The sequence below is a fragment of the Canis lupus genome, chromosome 21 (assembly GCF_048164855.1).
Source record: "Canis lupus baileyi chromosome 21, mCanLup2.hap1, whole genome shotgun sequence".
Classification (NCBI taxonomy): domain Eukaryota; kingdom Metazoa; phylum Chordata; class Mammalia; order Carnivora; family Canidae; genus Canis; species Canis lupus.
The window spans coordinates 13,431,726-13,450,651 of record NC_132858.1 but is presented as its reverse complement, the minus strand read 5'-3'; the positions used below and the strand labels follow the sequence as shown (position 1 = coordinate 13,450,651).

The following is an 18,926-nucleotide window of genomic DNA, read 5'->3' as shown; positions in this document are numbered from 1 at the left end:
TTCCAGAGGACCACCAGGGATTCCAGCATCAGAGAAAGCGGAACTAATGGTTCCAAATGCCTCCTTTTGGGAGGGACGGGCCGGATAATTATGCTGTCACCCTCCGTTTCCCCCCGTCCCTCCGCCCTTAGACCGGCAAGCGCAGGAAGTGGGCGGGGATCCTGGAAAGCCATATTTGGACCGGGCAGCGAGCCGGAAGTGGGTTGGAGGTGTGGCGGAAGTGGTTGGGGAGTGAGGAGCCCGGGAGGGGGCGGTTCCCGTTCTACCGCGGAGCCGGATGTTAGCCGAGCTTTGACAGGCGTGGCAGAGGGAGCAGTGCCTGACCACGGTGAGCTCCAGGGCGCGGGGTCTTCCTGGGTGGTGGGGGGGAAAAAGGAAGGGACCAGACAGGTCACCGGAAGGGACAGGGTCCGGAGGGGGATGGTCCGAGGGGATCCGAGGATGGGAGCAGGAATGGGATGGGGCCTAGGAGCCTGGCTTTCCCCTTGCGGGGTTTCAGCCCCATTCCCGGGTCAGCACTGACGAGACCTCGGCTCCTTCGCTGCTTTCCTCCTGCACTAGGAGAAAATCCTAGGGTAGAGTCCAGGTCCCATCGCAGTCTTCCAGCAAGTCCGTGGGAAGGGGAAGTCTCTTTGGTCCGATCTGGGGAAGCTCTAAGTACAAGAAATTTGGGGGAAGTATTCCCGCCTGCCACTAACTAGGCCACGCTTTCGTCTCTATTTCTTAGTCTTTGAAATGGGATAATTACACCCAGTACGGGTTTTGTAAACCATGAAGCTCCGTACCAAAGCGCTTGTAGCTCAAAGCCTTGCTATTGTATCATGGGATTTGCATTTTCGCAATTCTGGAGCCGCAATCAGGAAGGCGATCCGAATGCCAGAGAATACGATTTCAAGTTGTTATCTCAGGTCTTCGTGAAGATTGGGGGAGAGGCTTTACTTTGTGTTTTTATGGCCCTTCTCTGCACTTTCGGGATCACAGTCATTTAGAGAAGTGTTGAGGGATTGACCAGCATCGAGAGACCACCTTATGCAGACATAGATTAAAAGCTTGACTCTTCTCAAGCTCTTCTTGACCCACCTAAACTATTTGCTTATTTTTTCTGGTCCTCACTTTCCTCAAGCAGTAAAATGGGCTTAGTAGTATAAACCTCACTGGTGCTGTTGGGAAGTTAAAAGGTAATTTGTCTACTTTATGGTGCCATATAGCCCCTCAACAAATACTGGTTCCCTTCTCCATTTAGGAGATCACTTCATTCATTCATTCATTCATTCATCCATTCATTCAACAAATGACAGCTTCCAGGGGCTGAAATGGTCAGGGATTCTTAAATGGATTCTCAGAGGACCTGTGAACTCCTTAAAGTTGCATAGAAGATTTCATGCACCTGCTGGTTTTTCTTAGGGAAAAAGTCCACAAATTCCATCAGAATTTCAGAGAAGCCCAGAGGTTAGAACCTCTGCCTGAAATGACTCTCAGAGATTTTTGTGTAAGTAGGTGTCTTACCTATGGAGAAAAGAAATACTAATCTCAGAGTAAAGAATATTTTGCACAGAGTGGAACAGAGCTCATAGGTGACTGGAGTCTTAGGTGGCCGGGATACTTCATCTCCATCACTTGATATTAGAGTTTCCCTGAGCCAGCTTCCCTCCCCCTCACACTGAGCAGGACCTAAACTTCAGGGCTCACAGAGCAGCAGCTGTGGGTTGGGGGTTGAAAACAACTGATTAGTTTTGCTGGAAAAGGTTGGGGGTGTGATGGGATAGGGGAGGGGTCAGTTCTGGAAGAAGAGACAAATTGTGCAGGAATTACTGGAAAGGAGGTGGAGTTCAAGTTCAGCTCCCCTTTAGAAGGATGTGTCCCTCTCCTTCCCTCACCCATAGTTCCGCTCGCAGCTGTTCCTCCTAATCCTTTTGTTCCCTTTAGTGCAAGTGTTTTAGAATACTGAAGAATTATGTTTCTGGGAGGAGCCTGTGTTTCTGTAGATAAGGACATTTAAATCTAGTTAGGAAAAAGACTTGCTCAGCATCTTTGCAACTTATTGGCTCAAGCAGGAGAACTCAAGCAGTTCTCCGTATGCCTCATTCCATGCCTTTTTCATTGCGTCAGGCATCCGCGGTGTGTAGAAAGGCTTCTCTGGGAGAGCTGTGGGCAGGGCTAATGGGCACCAAGAGCCTGGGCAGTGACAGAAGAGAAGGCATGGGGAGAAGGCTCAGGCCTAACAAGGGTTACTGTGAGCTGAATTTGGTCCCTGTTACCCAGTGGAGTCCTCTTTTGGGAAATACTCACAGCCATCTGTCTGAATGGGGGAAGGAGCCTGTGGATGAATCAGAAGTGGATTCTTCAAGAATTAGAGTTGCCTGCATTAGAGGCTTGAAAGGGGTGTGGAGCACAGCAGCCCTCACTGAGAGAAGTGCATTCCCGAATAAGAGGGTCATCTTTCTCTGTACTCATGGAAGGGACTTATACTTTGGTGGTATGCAGCAGGAGTGAGTAAGGATAGCAGATCAGAGGCCAGAGGAGAGGAAGAGAAAGGGGTTTTGGTTTTTGTTTTATGGGTGTTTGGCTACTTGGCTGCTTGGCTTTGGCTCAGGAGCTTGGAATGGCTTTTGCCACTGAATCAGCGTGGTTACCCTGGTAACAGGGTGGCCGTTGCTAGGCATAGGGAGCCGGCTTACCATCCAGAGCCTATGGCTGTGAGGTGATGTGTGCTGGAGGTTGTCACGTGGCCTCAGAGCCCAGAGGTGTTGGGGTCTGGATCCTAGCTGACAGTCCCCCCCCCCCCATGCCCAGTCCTGTCTTCACTCTTTATCTGTCCTGCTAATTCTCTTACCATATATGTCATTTTTGGGCTCCAGGAATGTAGTGGGCTGACAGCAGCCTCTCCTCTGGGGTTGGACTGAGTGGATTGAATCCCCTCCCTGACCCACATGGTGAGTTTGGGATGGGAGGGGGATGGGCTTCTGGTTAGGCCCAAGGCAAAAGGTACTGCCCTCAGGCTTCATGCAGCCCCATCCTTACTGTCAGCCCCAGACCTGGACAAACCCAGCTCTAGAGTCGGCTCTTCTCCCTCTGTCTGCCCTAGCTGCAGGCTCCTGTCCATCCAGCCCTGTCCTGGATGCCATGGGCTTCTCCCTTTCCCATTTGTGCTCGCCAATCCTTGAGGCAGTCTCTTGACCTTTCCCACCTTGAAACTTCTTGCATCAGGAGCTCCCTGGGGATTAGAGTGGGCTCGGGAGCCCCCAAGAGCCTGCAGATTCCATCCTTTCATGTTCCCATCCTGGGGCAAACCCAGCTGGCACCTTGACCATGGCCTTTTTTTCCTGGGACCCTGTAGTCTCTCGCCACCTCCTACTCCCCTGGCCAAAAGTGAGGGGTGGAATAGCCAGAGCTACAATTAACCTTTTTCACAAATGGGGTTTGGACATCTCTACTCTGTAACTGTTGGGTCCTGGGAAGCTTCTGTGCTCTATGACTCCTGAGGAGAGGGGCATGGACTTCTTCCCTTGCAGCTGGGCCTGCACAGAGCCTGTACCACATGGGCAGTGGGCAGCACAGGGCCTGGCACGGCTTGTCCCTATCCAGCTGGAGGACCTGAGGGCAGGCACTGAGCTGTGCCATCCTCTGCCCCAGCTGTCTTTTCTGGCAACATGCCTACACTGTGGAGAACCCAGGGCTACATGGAGCTCTTGGCAAGGATGAGAGGTGTTGAGGAACAGAAACAGGAGAGGAAAGAGTGAAAGCATGGGGGCTTGCTGTAGCAGTTACAAGGGGAAAGAGGGCATCCCTGACTTGCTTCACCTACCCCAGGTTTCTCCTCAGGTTCCGTGGAGTGACGCTGTGGGGGACAGGCTTGGTCATGGACCCGCTTTCAGAGCTGCAGGATGACCTGAACTTGGATGACACAAGCCAGGCTCTGAACCAGCTGAAGCTAGCCTCCATTGATGAGAAGAACTGGCCCTCAGACGAAATGCCCGACTTTCCCAAGTCAGGTGGGCACTTCTGGATCTCAGGCAGCCATATGTGCCTTAGAAGGGAAGATTCCCTTCCTCTTGAAGGGAGACCCCAGGAGAACAAGCAGGGCAAGCAGACCAGCCCCACGATGGGGCTGGGAGCACAAGTCCTACTGCGGGGGGGGCGGGGGGTTGTGGATCAAAGAGCATGAGTCTCAGGGAGACCACTGCCAGCCCCCCAGATTATCCCCTGACTTTTCGGTGTTCCTCAGATGACTCCAAAAGCAGCTCCCCAGAACCTGTTACACACCTGAAGTGGGATGACCCTTACTACGACATCGCCCGGCACCAGATTGTGGAGGTGGCAGGTGAGCACACCCAACATTGCATCTTTTACCTCCTGGTCTGCACTCATGGCTTCCAGAAGCCAGCCCCTCTTGCCATAGGGGAAGAAGCGGAAGGGAGAGGGGGCAGGAGCGGAGAGGGGCGGGTATGGACTCTGTAGTCTCACCCCTGATCCTGGGGCTCTTGAGCACCATTTTTAAAAATCACAGACTTGATTGTGATGACTGCTTGGTCTCTTCATCTGCAACCACATCCTGACCTATGACTCTGTTGTCTCTGTTGGCCGACGGTGTGTGGGAGGCAGTGTGACTTAGTGACTTTGAAGTTAGAAAGTGGCTTGATTTCCAGCTCTGCTCTCTGAACTCATTTCTTCCTCACGAGGTCACTGAAAGGATTACAATAGTGAATGTCTGTCAGGGCCTAGCTGAGAGCAAGAACATAGCTGGCCTTGAATAAGTGGACTTTGCCTGATATCAGCTTTTCTACCCCATGACTTAGTGGGGACCAGGGAGGTACCAGTTCCTTTTGGAAGAAACCCTACCTCCAAGGAAGTCTGGAATAACAGAGCTTCCTTCCAGAAGTTAGGGGCCCCATGGCCCCCTGGAGGATCACCTTCCTGGCAGATGTGCTACCCTGCTGAGAGTGGGTAGGGAGCCCCCCTTGGGTCTTGGTCTCAGTGAGCTTCCACTCTTGCTCATAATGCGAGACCTAGTGCAGGGGAGGAAGCAAGGATATTGGTGACTGATTTCTGCCCTTAAGGTCCAATACTGCTGAAAGAGGAAATTAGAGTGGTAGGATGCTTTGTCTTTTCCCTAATGGTTGTCTGTCCCCACTTCTGAGGACAGACAACTGTAAGCTAGGGTGACAGCATGGCTGTGCTCTGAGGAATGGGGTGGGCAAAGGCGGCTGGGCAGCACTTGGCCCTGGAGCACAGTGGTGCTGGCTAAAGGGACCCTGGAGACTTCTGGCCATAGGGAAGCCACAGGGAACTCTCTCTCTCTCCTGAATTCTGGGCTCAGAGAGGGATGGGGCAATTGAAAGAGTTGCCTGTAATGTCAGAGATGTTTCCATGGCATTTGTGTTCCTGGTGCCTGCCCTCATCTGAGTCAGGGGCCTTGGCTATGATTTCTTTCACCCCTGCAGAAGCAAGGTTGAGACTTCCTTCGTGGTCTGATCCTCACCTGGGCATAGGAGAGTCACCCAAAGATTCAGAACTTTCTATCCTCACTTCCAGAAATGGGCCTGATGGGGGCATTGGGGGGTTATCTGATGTGATGTAATGTAGTCTCTATCCTCCTGGCCTATGTGGCCAAGATACAAGGCAGAGCAGGGGGAACCCATCCCTATCCCACACTGGGTGAGCCCTTTCCCCAATGCAAGCAGAGCTGCAATATGTTTCTGTTTCCCCAGGGTGTGATGAGCCTGAGGGGGCCCAGCCAGGTAGGTGTGTTCCTGGCTCTCTGTGCTTGGCCTCTGGGCTGTGGATCAAGAAGGGCTCTTGGTGGAGGCCACGTGGGGCCAGCTTAATTGCAGCCCCACTCCAGGGAGCTGGGAGCTGGTGGTATCTGGGAGCCGGAAGTAGCAAAGGGTTTATAAGAGGTTTGACGGGGTGGTGCTGTGTGGGGACACATCTAGATCCCAAAGGGAAAGGGGCTCTTGGGGATGGAGCTCATGTCTGGGGGTAGGGGTGGGGGCGCTGGCTGTGAGCCATGGCCTGTCCTCAGTTCTGGCTTGGGGCCCCTCTGATGGTGGTGGCCCCATGGCTTTGCCTCTCTGACTGCTGAGAAGAGTTTGCATTGGTGCCACCAGAGCAGGAGTCGTTTGATGAGACCATGGTGATGTCCTAGGAGGCCAGTTTCCCGGTATTGAAACTTGAGAAAGAGCCCATGTTGGAATGGAGGATGGGTTATGTCCCTAACTCCTCCGTAGCCTGTGTTCTCCATGCTGGTGGAAGCTGTCTGTCATGCTTCACAGTCAGATTTGACTCAGTCCAAAGGAGTTCTTTCCAGTGGTGTGCTGGTAAACGTTTAACAGTTGGCTCTCTGGAAAGGAAAAAAAAAAAAAGGCTATTATTTATTTGTAGCATTTGTAATTTCTACCACAGCAGATTTCAAGCACCACCATGATGTCAACTGGCTGCGGTATTCCTGACCATTTAACAATTTAACAAACGTGTAAGCCGGCTCCAGCACGGTGCCCCAGCCCCCACCTCCCATCTCCTTGGCCTGCTCTGCAGGTTGTGGGCGGGTGGTGGCTGGTCTGGCAGTTCCCAGAATGCCTGCTGGAGGACTGCACTGTTGCTGATTAACACCCAGGCCACCCTGGGAGCGTTCCTGATTGGTATCTGGGGAATGCAGAGGCTCCCTTCTCAGGCAGCTGTTCTTTTCCTGGTGCTTTCCACAAATGTCACATCTTCTCATCGAGCCCTCCTCCCCCAGGCTGCATCTGCTGGCAAATGCCAAGCCACCCAAGAACTTGAGCAATGGGACTCCACTCCAGGGAGGGGAGGTCAGGGGTTGACCCTCATCTTGTTCCTTGTCTGAGAGTCTTGCCATCCATCCCCTCACCAACCCTCCTTTTTCCCCCATCCCCGGTTCTGACTTAACGTGCATTTTTAGAAGACCTACTCAGGAGCAAGTCCCATGGTTCTTCAGTGAGGAAGAACACATTACCTCCTTCAGGGAGCACACAGTCCAGTAAAGTGGTTCTTAGAACTGGTCAAAAAAAAAAAAGAACTGGTCAGAGTCCTCTCTGAGAATATGAGCAAGTGGACCTCTTCTCCTAGGGTAAATGTGCATTTTGTAATGTAAATGTGCATTTTTGTTTGTAATATTTTTCATTTATCATCATGGCCTTCCTCGGTGGAGCCCTGGTTGAGAACTCAAAGTTTCCCGTTTATGGGGTGTTGAGGCCAGCTGAGCAATGGAGCCACGGGCCCCTGGCCCCTCCCTTCAATTGCTTACTTAACCAGTTACTAGCTCTTTAAATTCCAGAGCCCTGTGAGCTCAGACTTCCTGTCCTGCCCAAGTCCTCAAATCTGCCAGCCAATGAGGGCTGCCTCTGTTGGGGGGTAAGATGAAAAGAAAAGAATAGTTTGGAATGCCCAATCCTCCTCCCTGCATTTTCCCCTAGTTCCAGGCCTTCCCTCTGCTTAGAGGGGAGTAGCCAGATGTTCCTCCCCTCATAGACTCATGGCAGAAGGCCCAGAGGTTTCTGAGGTTCCAGATTGTGCATGAGGCTGGATTGGCCAGACTGACCCTCTGTTCCTGCCCCGCCAGTCTTCCTTCTGCTTTCAGAGCCTATGGGAAGAGATCAGAACAGGCCTGAGAGCTACCCTCCTGGACTGGAGGGAACCCAGCACCTTGGGGTCTAGACAAGGGTATGAAAGAAAGCAGGTGACATCTGTTCCTTCAAAATGGACCTGCTGCTGGATGAAGCTGCACCTTCTCAGATGTGCTTGCAGAGGCTTGTCTGCTCCTAAGTCTGGAGAAACTCTGTCCCAGCGTTTGGGAAACTGTCTAGAACAGTCTCATAACCTAGATATCATTGTGAACAAACTCTGGAATAGAACCATGCATACCATGTAATGCTGACCTGTGACTTTGTGCAGGGTACCAACGTTTCTTGAATATCTGCCACATGCTGGGCTCTGGACCAGCATGAGAGTTTCCAAGATGGATGAGACACAATTCCTGCTTACAAGCCAGTTGAGGAGACAGGCACATAACCAGTTCTACAGAAGAGTCAAAATATCACAACAGAGCTGGGTGATGGTTCAAACAGGGAACCCTGGAAAGGGACAGCTAACCTCTCTGGGGGGAGGAGGAGAGGACACAGGCTTTTGGGAGGAGATTATGCCTGGAATGAGTCTTAAGGATTCTAAGGAGTTAGCCTGGAGGAGGATTGCAGAATTGTCTTGAGACTCTGGCGAGAGAAATACCAGAGCCCTAAAGCTGCCTGATGTGGACTGGGTTGCAAGCCTATGTGTGTTGGAAGTGTGCATGGTATGATCCTGGAGAGTCCTGTGAGTCATTCCAAAGAACATCTACAGGGCAGGGGGCCCAGATTGTTTATCTGGGGTGAAGTTCAGGAAGAAAGGAGGATTCAAGGCAGGAGAATTGGGTGCAGGTAGGTGTTCATAGTTCTCTAAAGATGGTTGGAGGTTGGACATGGTAGTCAGACTGCTGGAATTGAGGTGCTAAATCAGGCCAAAGCATTGAGCCGTGCAGCCACCAGGGCCTGGGGCCATGCTGCCCTCGTTCCAGAAACCTCCTTCAGCTCCTCTGATGAGTCTTGCCCCAGCTCTGCAGAAAAGGGTCAGTCAGAGCCTTGGCAACCACTTTGGAAAAGTACTGACTCCTCGGTTAGGTCAATGACCGAGAAGCATCAAGATCGTGGTTTACTAAATATGGAGAAGGACACTCAGCAAGCCACTGGGGGGGAGAGTCCTTAGTCCTCAGAGGTAGATGGAGGACAGACTCTATGCATTTCATGGGTTGTGTAAGTATTTTCATTTGCCTCTGAAGCAGTGGGGATTAGGCAAGTGTGGTTTGGTTCTCTGGAGAGGCGTGGAGATAAAGATGTAGGGAAGATTCCTGGGACATGGGTGAGTGGGGACCAGGCCTTGTCTTCACCAAGCTTTGTTTGGGGGTCCCTGATCTGTGGTGACCCTGGAAGAGCATCTTATCTTGGAGAGCAGTAATGTATGTGTCAAGAGCTCCCTGCCTTCTTGACAAAGCCAAATGATCAGACCATCAGATAGTGACCAGTTTTGGATGAACACCCCTGAGTGATTACAGCCAAATGAGTATTTCCCCAGAGCATTACAAACTCCTCTGAACTCCATGTTCTTTAGGAAAGAAAAATGAGACCTGACCATTAAGTAGTCACACCCATGTCCTCCGTGGCCTTGGACTTGCTGAGAAGGTAGCATCAATAAGTTTTCCAAATACACGCTGCTCAGAGGGGGCACTTCTGGAATAAGCATGGGCTTTTAAAAAATTTTTTTAAGTTATTATTTATTTATTCATGAGAGATACAGAGAGAGAGAGGCGGAGACACAGGCAGAGGGAGAAGCAGGCTCCATTCAGGGAGCCCCATGTGGGACTCGATCCTGGGACTCCGGGGCTGAAGGCAGGTGCTCAACCGCTAAGCCACCCAGGTGTCCCAAGCATGGTCTTGCTTTGGTGGGTGTGACTCAGTTTTTTTAGTTAACCATTTTAAAATGTACAATCGGTGGTATTTAGTATATTCACAATGTTGTGCAGCCAGCACCTCTGTCTAGTCCCACGATTTCATCCATACCCTTGCCAGATCCCATAACCATAAGCAGCCATCCCTAATCTCCCCTCTTCCCAGCAGCTGGCAACCACTAATTAGCTTTCTGCCTCTGTGGGTCTACCTTTTCTAGATAAGTCACATAAATGGAGTCATAAAATAGGCAGTCTTTTGGGTCTGGCTTTTTTCAGTTACATAATGTTCTCAAGGTTCATTCACAACGTAGCCATGGATCCGTAGGTACTTCATCTCTTGTTATGGCCACACAATGTTCCACTGCATGGATATACCATGTTTTCTTTATCCATTCACGCACTGATGGGCATGTGGGTGTTTCCACCAGGTGTGACTTTTTAAAAAATTAGGTTATTTTTTTTAGACCCCAACTCAGTAGCCCTGAGAGCAACCTGTCCCTCTTTCTTCAGTGGCGCAGCCTTGAGTGCAGACAGCTGCCCAGAGGTATATCTGCTTCGGCCACTCTGGCCCCTGCACTGCATGGTACAGGTCTCTCAGCCTGGCACCCTTCAGTTCCTCACCCCACTTCTCTCGATGGATCTTCCACTCACTGTGCTCCATCTTTCTCCACACCTAGGAGATGACAAGTACGGGCGGAAGATCATTGTGTTTAGTGCCTGCCGAATGCCCCCGAGCCACCAGCTGGACCATAGCAAGCTCCTGGGGTGAGTACCCACAGGGAAGGTGGTGAGACCTGTGCCCAGATCCCCAGTACCTCCTCATGCCATTCTCTTTACCATCACTTCCAGCCCAGAGGTATCAAACTACCTCCCTCGGTGCCTCCCCTCTTCTTCCGGGGGGAGATATTTTACATCTTGGGGAGAACACCGAGCCAGGAGTCAGTCCTGATTTCTAATCCGAGAAACTGTAACCTTGGCAGGCGGCTTCATCTCTTTAAGCCACTTTTCCTGCAAAACACAGCCCTTCTTCCTAGGGGTGACACCCTGCACATGAACACGCTACTGAACACAGTAAGATACTGTCCATGTGTGAGGACTGATTATGATGATGTGGTGCTTCTGCTGTGGTTGCAATTGTTCATCATTTACATGGATAGTGTGCCAAATTTGGTACCACTGGCTTTTGTATCTATCTGGGTTCTGTTAGCAAATATACAACAGCTCTGGTTGGTCTGGAAATCCTTTTTTTTTTTTTTTTAAGATTTTATTTATTTATTCATGAGACACAGAGAGAAGGTAGAGGGAGAAGCAGGATCCCCGCAGGGAGCCTGATGCGGGACTTGATTCCGGAACTCTGGGATCATGCCCTGAGCCGAAGGCAGATGTTCAACCGCTGAGCCACCCAGGTTTCCCTGGTTGGTCTAGAAATCTGATGCCGGTCCGAAAGCTGATTGAAAGCAAGACTTTGACAGACCTTGTTCTTTTTTTAAAGATTTTATTTATTTCAGAGAGAGAGCAAGAGCCAAGAGCAGGGGGAGGAGCAGAAGGAGAGGGAAAAGCAGACTATATGCTGAATGTGGAGCCTGATATGGGGCTCCATCTCATGACCCTGAGATCATAACCTGAGCTGAAACCGAGAGTTGGCCACATAACCGACTGAGCCCCCTTGTGCCCCTGACAGATCCTGTTCTGATAAGCACTCATTATTGAGCCCCCGGTGGGCCCCCGGCACGGAGGTACAGGACCTCCATGGAGGCAGAGTCGTAACGAACTTCTGAGGTGTCTTGATGTGTGTCCAGTTACCATCTTGCAATTATTTCCTTGTCTCTTTAAAGCGTTTCCTGAAACTGAAAGTGTCTGCACTGCCCATACCAGTTCTTTGGGATCCGGAATGATTGTGTGTGTGTAGGGGCTGGTGAGAGGTCAGGGACAGGTCAGGGGGAAGGGCCTGAGTACAGAGTCTGCAGTCCTGGTGAGCCAGGCCTGAGGCTTTCCAGCCTTGTGTGACTTCTCTCTCAGGCTTTAGGAGCCCATCTCCTGCCGCCCCTTGGCCAGGCAGGCAGAGCCTTGTTCAGGCGCATCACGTGGCCCAGCCAGAAACAGGCCAGGCAGCTCAGCCTGAGGGTAGCTGAGTCACACACCCTACCCTCTGGTTTAACACAGCGTCTGAGTTGGCAGGTGACAGACTCCTGGCCAGATAATAGTGCGAGTGGGAGGAAGTCAGAGGAAGAAGATGGGAAAGCACCCAGTTTTCAGGAGAGAGCTTGCTGAGTGAGGCTGTACCATTTGGGGACTTCCTCCAACTTCTGGAAGCCCTCTACCATCCATCCTGTCTGTCCTCCATTCCTTCCTGGGTTGGGTCTCCCTGCCCCCACCCAGCCTGCAGGTCAGCGCTTTCAGTGTGGATCAGCCCCATGATCACAGCCTTGGCCTTTCCTGACTGTCCAGCCACATCTGGGGGGCTGAAAGAAAAAGCTTGGATTCAGAAGCCCAGTTAAACTTCATGGTGCCTCTACTAGCTATGTGTTTGGGGACAGGTTTCTTCTGAGCCCTATAAAAATAAGAATTGTGTTCACCTCCCGGGGTTGTTGTGAGCCTTAGGTAAGAGAATATACCTGAAATGCCATCGTATACACTAGTGAAGTATTACAGATTTCAAAGATTTAGAAAAACGATTTATAAGTAGTTATAAAGAAAAAATATAGACAATGATAAAAATCTTCCTAAACCTACCACCCAGAGAGAAAACCACTATTTTCGTGTATTTACCTATTTTTTTTTCTATAACTTAAAGAGATCTTTGTATAGTCACTTCTGTATCTTACATAACGTTACCTTCTGAGCACTAAACATTCTTCAAAATACATCTTTTTAAAAACATATTATTGGCAGACATGTGTCCGGAAAAGTGAATTGTCATACTACTTGATGAATTTTTCAGAAACTGCATATACCCATGTCAGCCACACCCATAAGCCTCCCTTTGTTCATACAGCCACTACCCCAAGGGGTAACTGCTCTCCTGACACCTAACTTCACGGATGGGTTCTGTCTGCGGAAACATCCTGTGAGTTATTCTATTTATAGATGGCCTGTAATTTATTTAACCAATTCTCTACTTTTGGACAGTTATTAGCTTACTGCTCAAAAAAATCTTTTTTACATTATAAAACAGGCTGCAGTGAACAGCCTTCTACAAAAAATGCTTCTGTTCATTTCTGATTGTTCTGTTAGGGTAACTTCCTGGATATATTTGTACAGGGTCAAAGAGTATGAACATTTTTTTAGCTTCTGATAAACATCACTTTATTGCCTTCCAAAAGGCCATAACATCTAGCAAAGGAGGAGTGTGTTTTCACTACAATTTTTGCTATTTTATAGTTGCAAAAGCCCATCTTTCTATGTGACAGCTCTTTGCAAGCTGCAAAGTACTCAGTAGGTACAAGGGCTAGATTACCGTGTAGCAGTAAGGACTGGAACCACAGTAATAGTCCAGCATTTGACACTTCACATGGCTGCCTGTGTGGGCCGAGATCAGCATCCACGGACCATGATTGAGGATACCCTCTCTGGGTTAGGTCAGGCAGTATCTGAGCACTTACTCAAATCCTTGGATACCTTCCCACTTTCCCTCCTTCCCTACCTCCCCTCAGAGGTCCTTAGCATTCTTGGATGCCCAGCCTCCCAGCCTAGAGAAGTGTTGTGCTGGGGCCTGGGAGTGGTTGGCCAACCAGAAAGAACTTCCCCTGGACTCCTTTCCTGTCCTGGAGTTCTTGTCTGTTCCCTTCATACTTTCCCACCTCAGGCGGGCTCAACACTTCTGTATATGTGTGTTCAGGTGGCAGGTACTGCGTTGTGAACATAGGGAACTTGAGATGTGGCTCTTTTGTCCATGAAAGGTCCAGTGACTAGAGCAGGGATGGGGATCCTCTGGTCACCACGATCTTCTCTTTATGGCTTGTGTTGGGAGGTTGAGGTTGAGGTTCACCCTTTAGTCAAGGGTGAACTTTGGGGTTAGTTCATCTCCAGGCTTCACCACAAGCTCTGTGACTTTGGACAAGCACTTATTAATCTCTCTGAGCCTCACTGTACTGCCCTCATTTGTAAAGAGGGGACAATCTCAGCCCCAAATGTTATGGGGAAGGGCTCATCTTTGTACACAGACTGCTTGGCAGACAGACACGAAAAGCTAAATATCGATGAACGGTGATTGTCGTCATCATGGTTAACTCAGGGCAGTCCTGCAGGGAGTCTTACTCTCATTTTTCCTACAGGTATGAGAGAGGGCTCCAGTTCCAGTCCTGGTGTCCTGGTTTCTAGCCAGGGCTGTTTGTTACCATGCTTCTTCCTCTGCCCAGCGCAGCCACTACCCCGAACCTCCTCCATACAGCCTAGCCACAATAGGCAGCACAGGGGAGGGGCTGGTGGGCAGGCACAGGATCGAGGCAGGGGGCCCCTCCTGACTCGAGGGAGGGCTGAGCGGGGCTTTTCTCTTGTAGGTACCTGAAGCACACCCTGGACCAGTATGTAGAGAGTGACTACACGCTGCTCTACCTGCACCATGGCCTGACCAGCGACAACAAGCCCTCCCTCAGCTGGCTGCGGGACGCCTACCGCGAGTTTGACCGCAAGTGGGTTGGGGCCCAAGTGGGTTGGGGCCTGGGGGCAGGTGGCCCAGGAACCAGCAGCTCTGCCAGGGCCGGGGCTGCCCTCTGCTGGCTTGGGAGCTCGCTCCATGCCAGGGGGAGCCAGTTGCCCCCACCTGGGTAGAAGCAAAGAATCTGAAGTTGGAACATCCTGGGCTTAAATCCCAATGTCTGTACTTACTCACTCGGTGACCTTTCATGTTACTTAACCTTTCTAAATCTCTGTTTCCTCATCTGTAAAATGGGACAACCACGGCACTTCCCCAAGGACATAGATCAGAAAGACACTAAGAAAAAAAAAAAAAAAAAGGAAAGACACTAAGAACCTCGCTCTGTGCCACTCCCACCACACCCACTGCTGGGTTCCTGTTCCCTCTCTGCAGGTACAAGAAGAATATTAAGGCCCTGTACATCGTGCACCCCACCATGTTCATCAAGACCCTGCTCATCCTCTTTAAGCCCATCATCAGGTGAGCGGGCTGATGGGGGAGGGCAGTGGTCTCCCCGTGCTTCCCTTGGAACTCTGAACCAGATACCTGAGGAGGCCAATCATCCCAGGGACAGGCCATTTGGGGGCTCTCCTGATCTCGGGGAGCTACTAAGGGCACGGTGGAAGCCTGCTGAAATGGGCCTACCACTGACCTGTGCCCTTTATTCTGCCGGCAGCTTCAAGTTTGGGCAGAAGATCTTCTATGTGAATTACCTGAGTGAGCTGAGTGAGCATGTGAAGCTGGAGCAACTGGGGATCCCTCGCCAAGTGCTCAAGTGAGGCGGGGGCAGGGACTGCATGGCAGGGACTGCATGTGCCCGCTGGGCACGGTGTACATGTGTGTCAAGCTGGGGGGTGTGGGTAGAATGTGCCAACCAGGGGGAGAGGGAGCCTTGAGAACCCCGGGGTAAGCAGAGGAAGTGGAGGTAATGATGAAGAGACAGCGGACACGGTCAGAGAGAGTGGGTTCAGATCCTGTTTCTGTCACTTAAAGAGCTCTATGACTGCAGCTCTTCAGCCCTTTGTCGGGTATAAGGCGGGGACACTAGGAGGGTCGAGTGAAGTGACCATGTGCAACAGCACAGTCAGTGCTTGACAGACAAGGCAACTCCAAAGTCAGGTTGGGCTCCTGATCCTCCCATCTGCTCCCCCAAGGTATGATGACTTCCTCAAGTCCACACAGAAGAGCCCTGCCACGGCCCCCAAGCCCATGCCACCACGGCCCCCTCTGCCCAACCAGCAGTTCGGGGTCTCGCTGCAGCAGTGAGTATGGGAGAGGTGGGTGAGCCCGGCATGTGGGCACCGCAGAGGGCTGCAGACCCAGCTCACTGCCCTCGTTCCCAACAGCCTCCAGGAGAAGAACCCAGAGCAGGATCCGATCCCACTCGTGCTCCGGGAGACCATTGCCTACCTGCAGGCCCATGGTGAGTGCCAAGGCCGCTGGCCACAGGACCTCAAGGACCTGCCCCTTCCCCTTCAGCCCTGACCCTGACTCCCCTTTGGAACCTGCCGGGCAGGGCTGAGAGGCTTCACGTGCATCAGCGCCCACATCGACCCTGCCTGGCACCCTGAGACAGAGCAGGTCAGGGAGTCTATACACTGCCCTAGAGCTAAGACTCACCAGGCCCCACTGTTTCCCAGCTCTTACCACTGAGGGGATTTTCCGGAGGTCGGCCAACACTCAAGTTGTACGAGAAGTCCAGCAGAAGTACAACATGGGTGAGTGGTCTGGGGGGTGTGCCTGGCAGGGCCAGTATAGATCGTGTGTGTGGGGGATAGGGGCACGTATGGGACTGGGAGGGGCTTGTCTTCTGCTCCCCTATAAACAAGGGCCCCCTGTTCTGTTCCTGTCAGAGGTTCTGTGGCATTTGGTAGGATTACATGGGTCCCCCTCCTGCCTGGCTATCCCAGGCTTGCTGCCTCCTCTGTTAGGCTTCTGGGTCCCAGGTGGTTCAGGTTCATTCAGAGATGAGGGATAACTGTGGTGTGTGCTGGGGGGCCCCATTCTACCCGGTCCCCTCGTTACACAGGAAGAGGGAAGGCCTGTGTAAGAAGAGGCTCCGAGGGAGGAGAGGCTCATGCCATGGCTGCAGGCAATTGGGAAGTGGGGCTGCTTGGCCTCTAGATGGGCTGCTAGCCTCCAGGCTAGGCCCAGCTCCTCTCTCCCCTCTCCCCCCCCTCAGGGCTGCCGGTGGACTTCGACCAGTACAACGATTTGCACCTGCCAGCAGTCATCCTCAAGACCTTCCTCCGGGAGCTTCCTGAGCCCTTGCTCACCTTTGACCTCTACCCCCATGTGGTGGGCTTCCTCAGTGAGTGCCCCTTGCTTCCCTCCCCAGCTCTGTGCTTTTTCTGCTGAGTTGGGGTCAGAGCTGGACTCAGAGCAGGCAGGTTTGGCCTGTCCTCCAAGGAAAGTCTGGTTGGGGTCTCCCCTCTGGCCTCCCCTCCCCTCTGTCGGCTCAGCTGTGGGCTGCCGTAACCTGGGCCCCGGTCCCTTGCAGACATTGATGAGAGCCAGAGAGTGGAAGCAACACTGCAGGTGCTCCGGACGCTGCCTGAGGAGAACTACCAGGTGCTCCGTTTCCTCACCGCCTTCCTGGTGCAGGTGAGACCTTGGCCTCAGCCTCTGCTGTTCACCTGGAGAGGGCCAGGGGAGGAGCTGCCACCCCTGCTGCTCCCGGGTCTGGGAGGCGGGTCTGTGGGCCCTGCTAAGGCCCCCCGATTCTCTCCACAGATTTCTGCCCAGTCTGAGCTGAACAAGATGACCAACACTAACCTGGCTGTTGTCTTTGGCCCTAACCTGCTGTGGGCCAAGGATGCTGCCATCACCCTCAAGGCCATTAATCCCATCAACACGTTCACCAAGTTCCTTCTGGATCACCAAGGGGAATTATTCCGCAGCCCTGACTCCAGGGGGCTCTGAGTCCTGCCCTGCTGCCCCTTCTCTGAGAGCCCCGACTGGGACTCTTCCTCCTGGCCTCAGCCTTACAGGAGCCTGGGGCTCCCGCCCAGGAAGGGGCCATGGGGCCCTGGGAGCTGGAAGCTGGGGCCAGCCGACCGGGCAGCTCTTCCTCCCCTTCTGTCCAGCCCACCTCGCCAGCCCTGGAGGCCTCGCTATAACCACGGGACGTTTTTCTTGGCCTTATATTTCTCACTGCCTCCTTGGATCCCTGGCTCCTTGTCAGGCTCTGCAGAGCTGGCCTTGGCTCTTCCAGCGGGAAAAAGACTGGCCCCAGCAACTGCTTACCCACTTTCTCCTGCCTCTCTTTCCTGGCAACTACAGATGCCTAAATCACTGCCAGCTGGGCTGGTAGCTGGGGCTGGTCCTCCCCTTCCCGGCTGCTGGGGAATAAGCAGCTGAGCTGAGCTGGCCAGGGCTGGCCCTGCAGAAGCACCCCCTTGCTTGGGTGAAGGCCTGTGTTCCTGCACCTGCAGCTGTCCTCCCCTCTAATGGTTTAGCCTTGGGTGTTGACACAGCTAGGGACTGGCAAGGCCGGGGTCTGCTTCCTACATCTGCCTCCTTCTCTTCCACACATCCTGGGTCAGCCCTTCTCAAGTGAAACAGCCCCCAGGGTGTTCCAGCCCCCTGGCTCTGCCAGAACTGGCAGCCAGGGTGATACGGCTGAGTCCCAGCATCCATTTGGTATTAGATACCCCATTCCTACCCAGAAGCCCGTGTCTGGTTGGGCCAGTGACCAGCAGTCTCAGCTTCCCCTGCTTTGCCGTCCTTCCCTTCCCACTTGCACAGATTCTCAGCTTAAACTCTTGTGGACAAGTCTGTTGGGTCACACTGGTCTCTGCTCTGGCCAGAAGCGACTCAGTGCCTCAGGATCTGTGGCTTCTTCTGCCAGCTAGGGACTCCTGGAGGGGCCGAATGGAGACCTTGCTAATTCAATCAACCCGCTGGGGCAGGGGACTATGGGCCCCAGGGCCGTATCGTCTCTCAGAAAACCCAGACCCTGATGACTGGTACTTCTCATTCCAACTGTGTCTCTTAGAATTACATGCCTTCCTGGTGAACCCTGGGAACCCCACTTCCTGCAGCCTTGTCCCTGGCAGCAGAGGGAAGGACCTGCTCAGTGGCCTTGCCCTCACAGCCTTGGCCAGAGCCTGTACTGTGCAGCCCTTATTGACCAGACCAGCCCCATCTGCGAGATGGGTGCAGCCTGGGTCCTGACTCCTGAGCTGTCTCCCCAGGACATTAGCTTTTCAGGATCCCGGGGGCCTGGAGTGGCTGCTGGTTCCCTGTCGGTCCCCGCCTCTGTAGCCCGAGCCTGGGCCTCTGCTTTCTGCCCTCCTTTGTATACCAGGTGTTGCGCACAGCCCCATTTACTGGGGAGCCTCGTGGATCTATTTGATCTTTCTCCTGTACCCTGTCCCACTGGACTTGTACCCGGGGGGAGGGGAGAGTACTGTGAATCAAGTGTTCACATTCACACTTAATGACTTCCTTGGCACCAATCATGTATTTCACCTTTGCACTTTTTGTATTTCAATAAAAAAAGGAGATGGAAAATTGCCCACCTGGGTGTTAGGAAGTACGCCTGGAGGCTCAGAGAGGGTGGGAAGTGTGTGGTTGTGGAAGATGAACAGGTGGGGCCTCAGGAAGTCCCCTCCCTAGTCCGTCTGACCCCTTCCTTCTTTGTCTTGTTCCCTTGAGTGGGTGTGAAGCCAACTTTCTAGCATCTTCCAGCCTCGGACATGTGAACGGTGACCCTCCGTGTTGTACATGTGCAGCATTCCAAATGGCCACCAAGTGCTGTGTCCCATGACCAGCGGCTCTTCTGTCCCTGAACAGAGG

General features: G+C 52.5%; 1 protein-coding gene across 5 annotated transcripts; it reads left to right on the top strand.

Annotated features, from left to right (window-relative positions):
* Positions 1-188: 188 nt before the first annotated feature.
* Positions 189-18,644, top strand: ARHGAP1 (Rho GTPase activating protein 1). 5 transcript variants are annotated; one of them, XM_072790735.1, is made up of 14 exons: positions 189-328; positions 3,823-3,992; positions 4,226-4,321; positions 5,709-5,738; positions 10,168-10,255; positions 13,990-14,121; positions 14,520-14,606; positions 14,803-14,901; positions 15,281-15,388; positions 15,473-15,549; positions 15,767-15,844; positions 16,309-16,437; positions 16,627-16,730; positions 16,860-18,644. In XM_072790735.1, exons 2-14 carry the CDS (start codon positions 3,860-3,862, stop codon positions 17,046-17,048), a joined length of 1,350 nt encoding a protein of 449 aa, XP_072646836.1. In that variant the 5' UTR covers positions 189-328; positions 3,823-3,859; the 3' UTR covers positions 17,049-18,644. The 5 variants fall into 5 exon arrangements, with proteins under 5 accessions (XP_072646836.1, XP_072646839.1, XP_072646837.1 ...); XM_072790736.1 differs by having other exon boundaries at positions 192-328; positions 3,811-3,992; XM_072790737.1 differs by lacking the exon at positions 189-328 and adding an exon at positions 2,910-2,933.
* Positions 18,645-18,926: the final 282 nt, after the last annotated feature.

Coding starts and splice junctions, on each gene's coding strand:
- ARHGAP1 (XM_072790735.1), top strand. CDS start 3,860: ATGGACCCGCTTTCAGAGCTGCAGGATGACCTGAACTTGGATGACACA. Junction 5,739..10,167: donor GCCTGAGGGGGCCCAGCCAG/GTAGGTGTGTTC, acceptor CTCCACACCTAG/GAGATGACAAGTACGGGCGG. Junction 15,550..15,766: donor TGCCTACCTGCAGGCCCATG/GTGAGTGCCAAG, acceptor ACTGTTTCCCAG/CTCTTACCACTGAGGGGATT.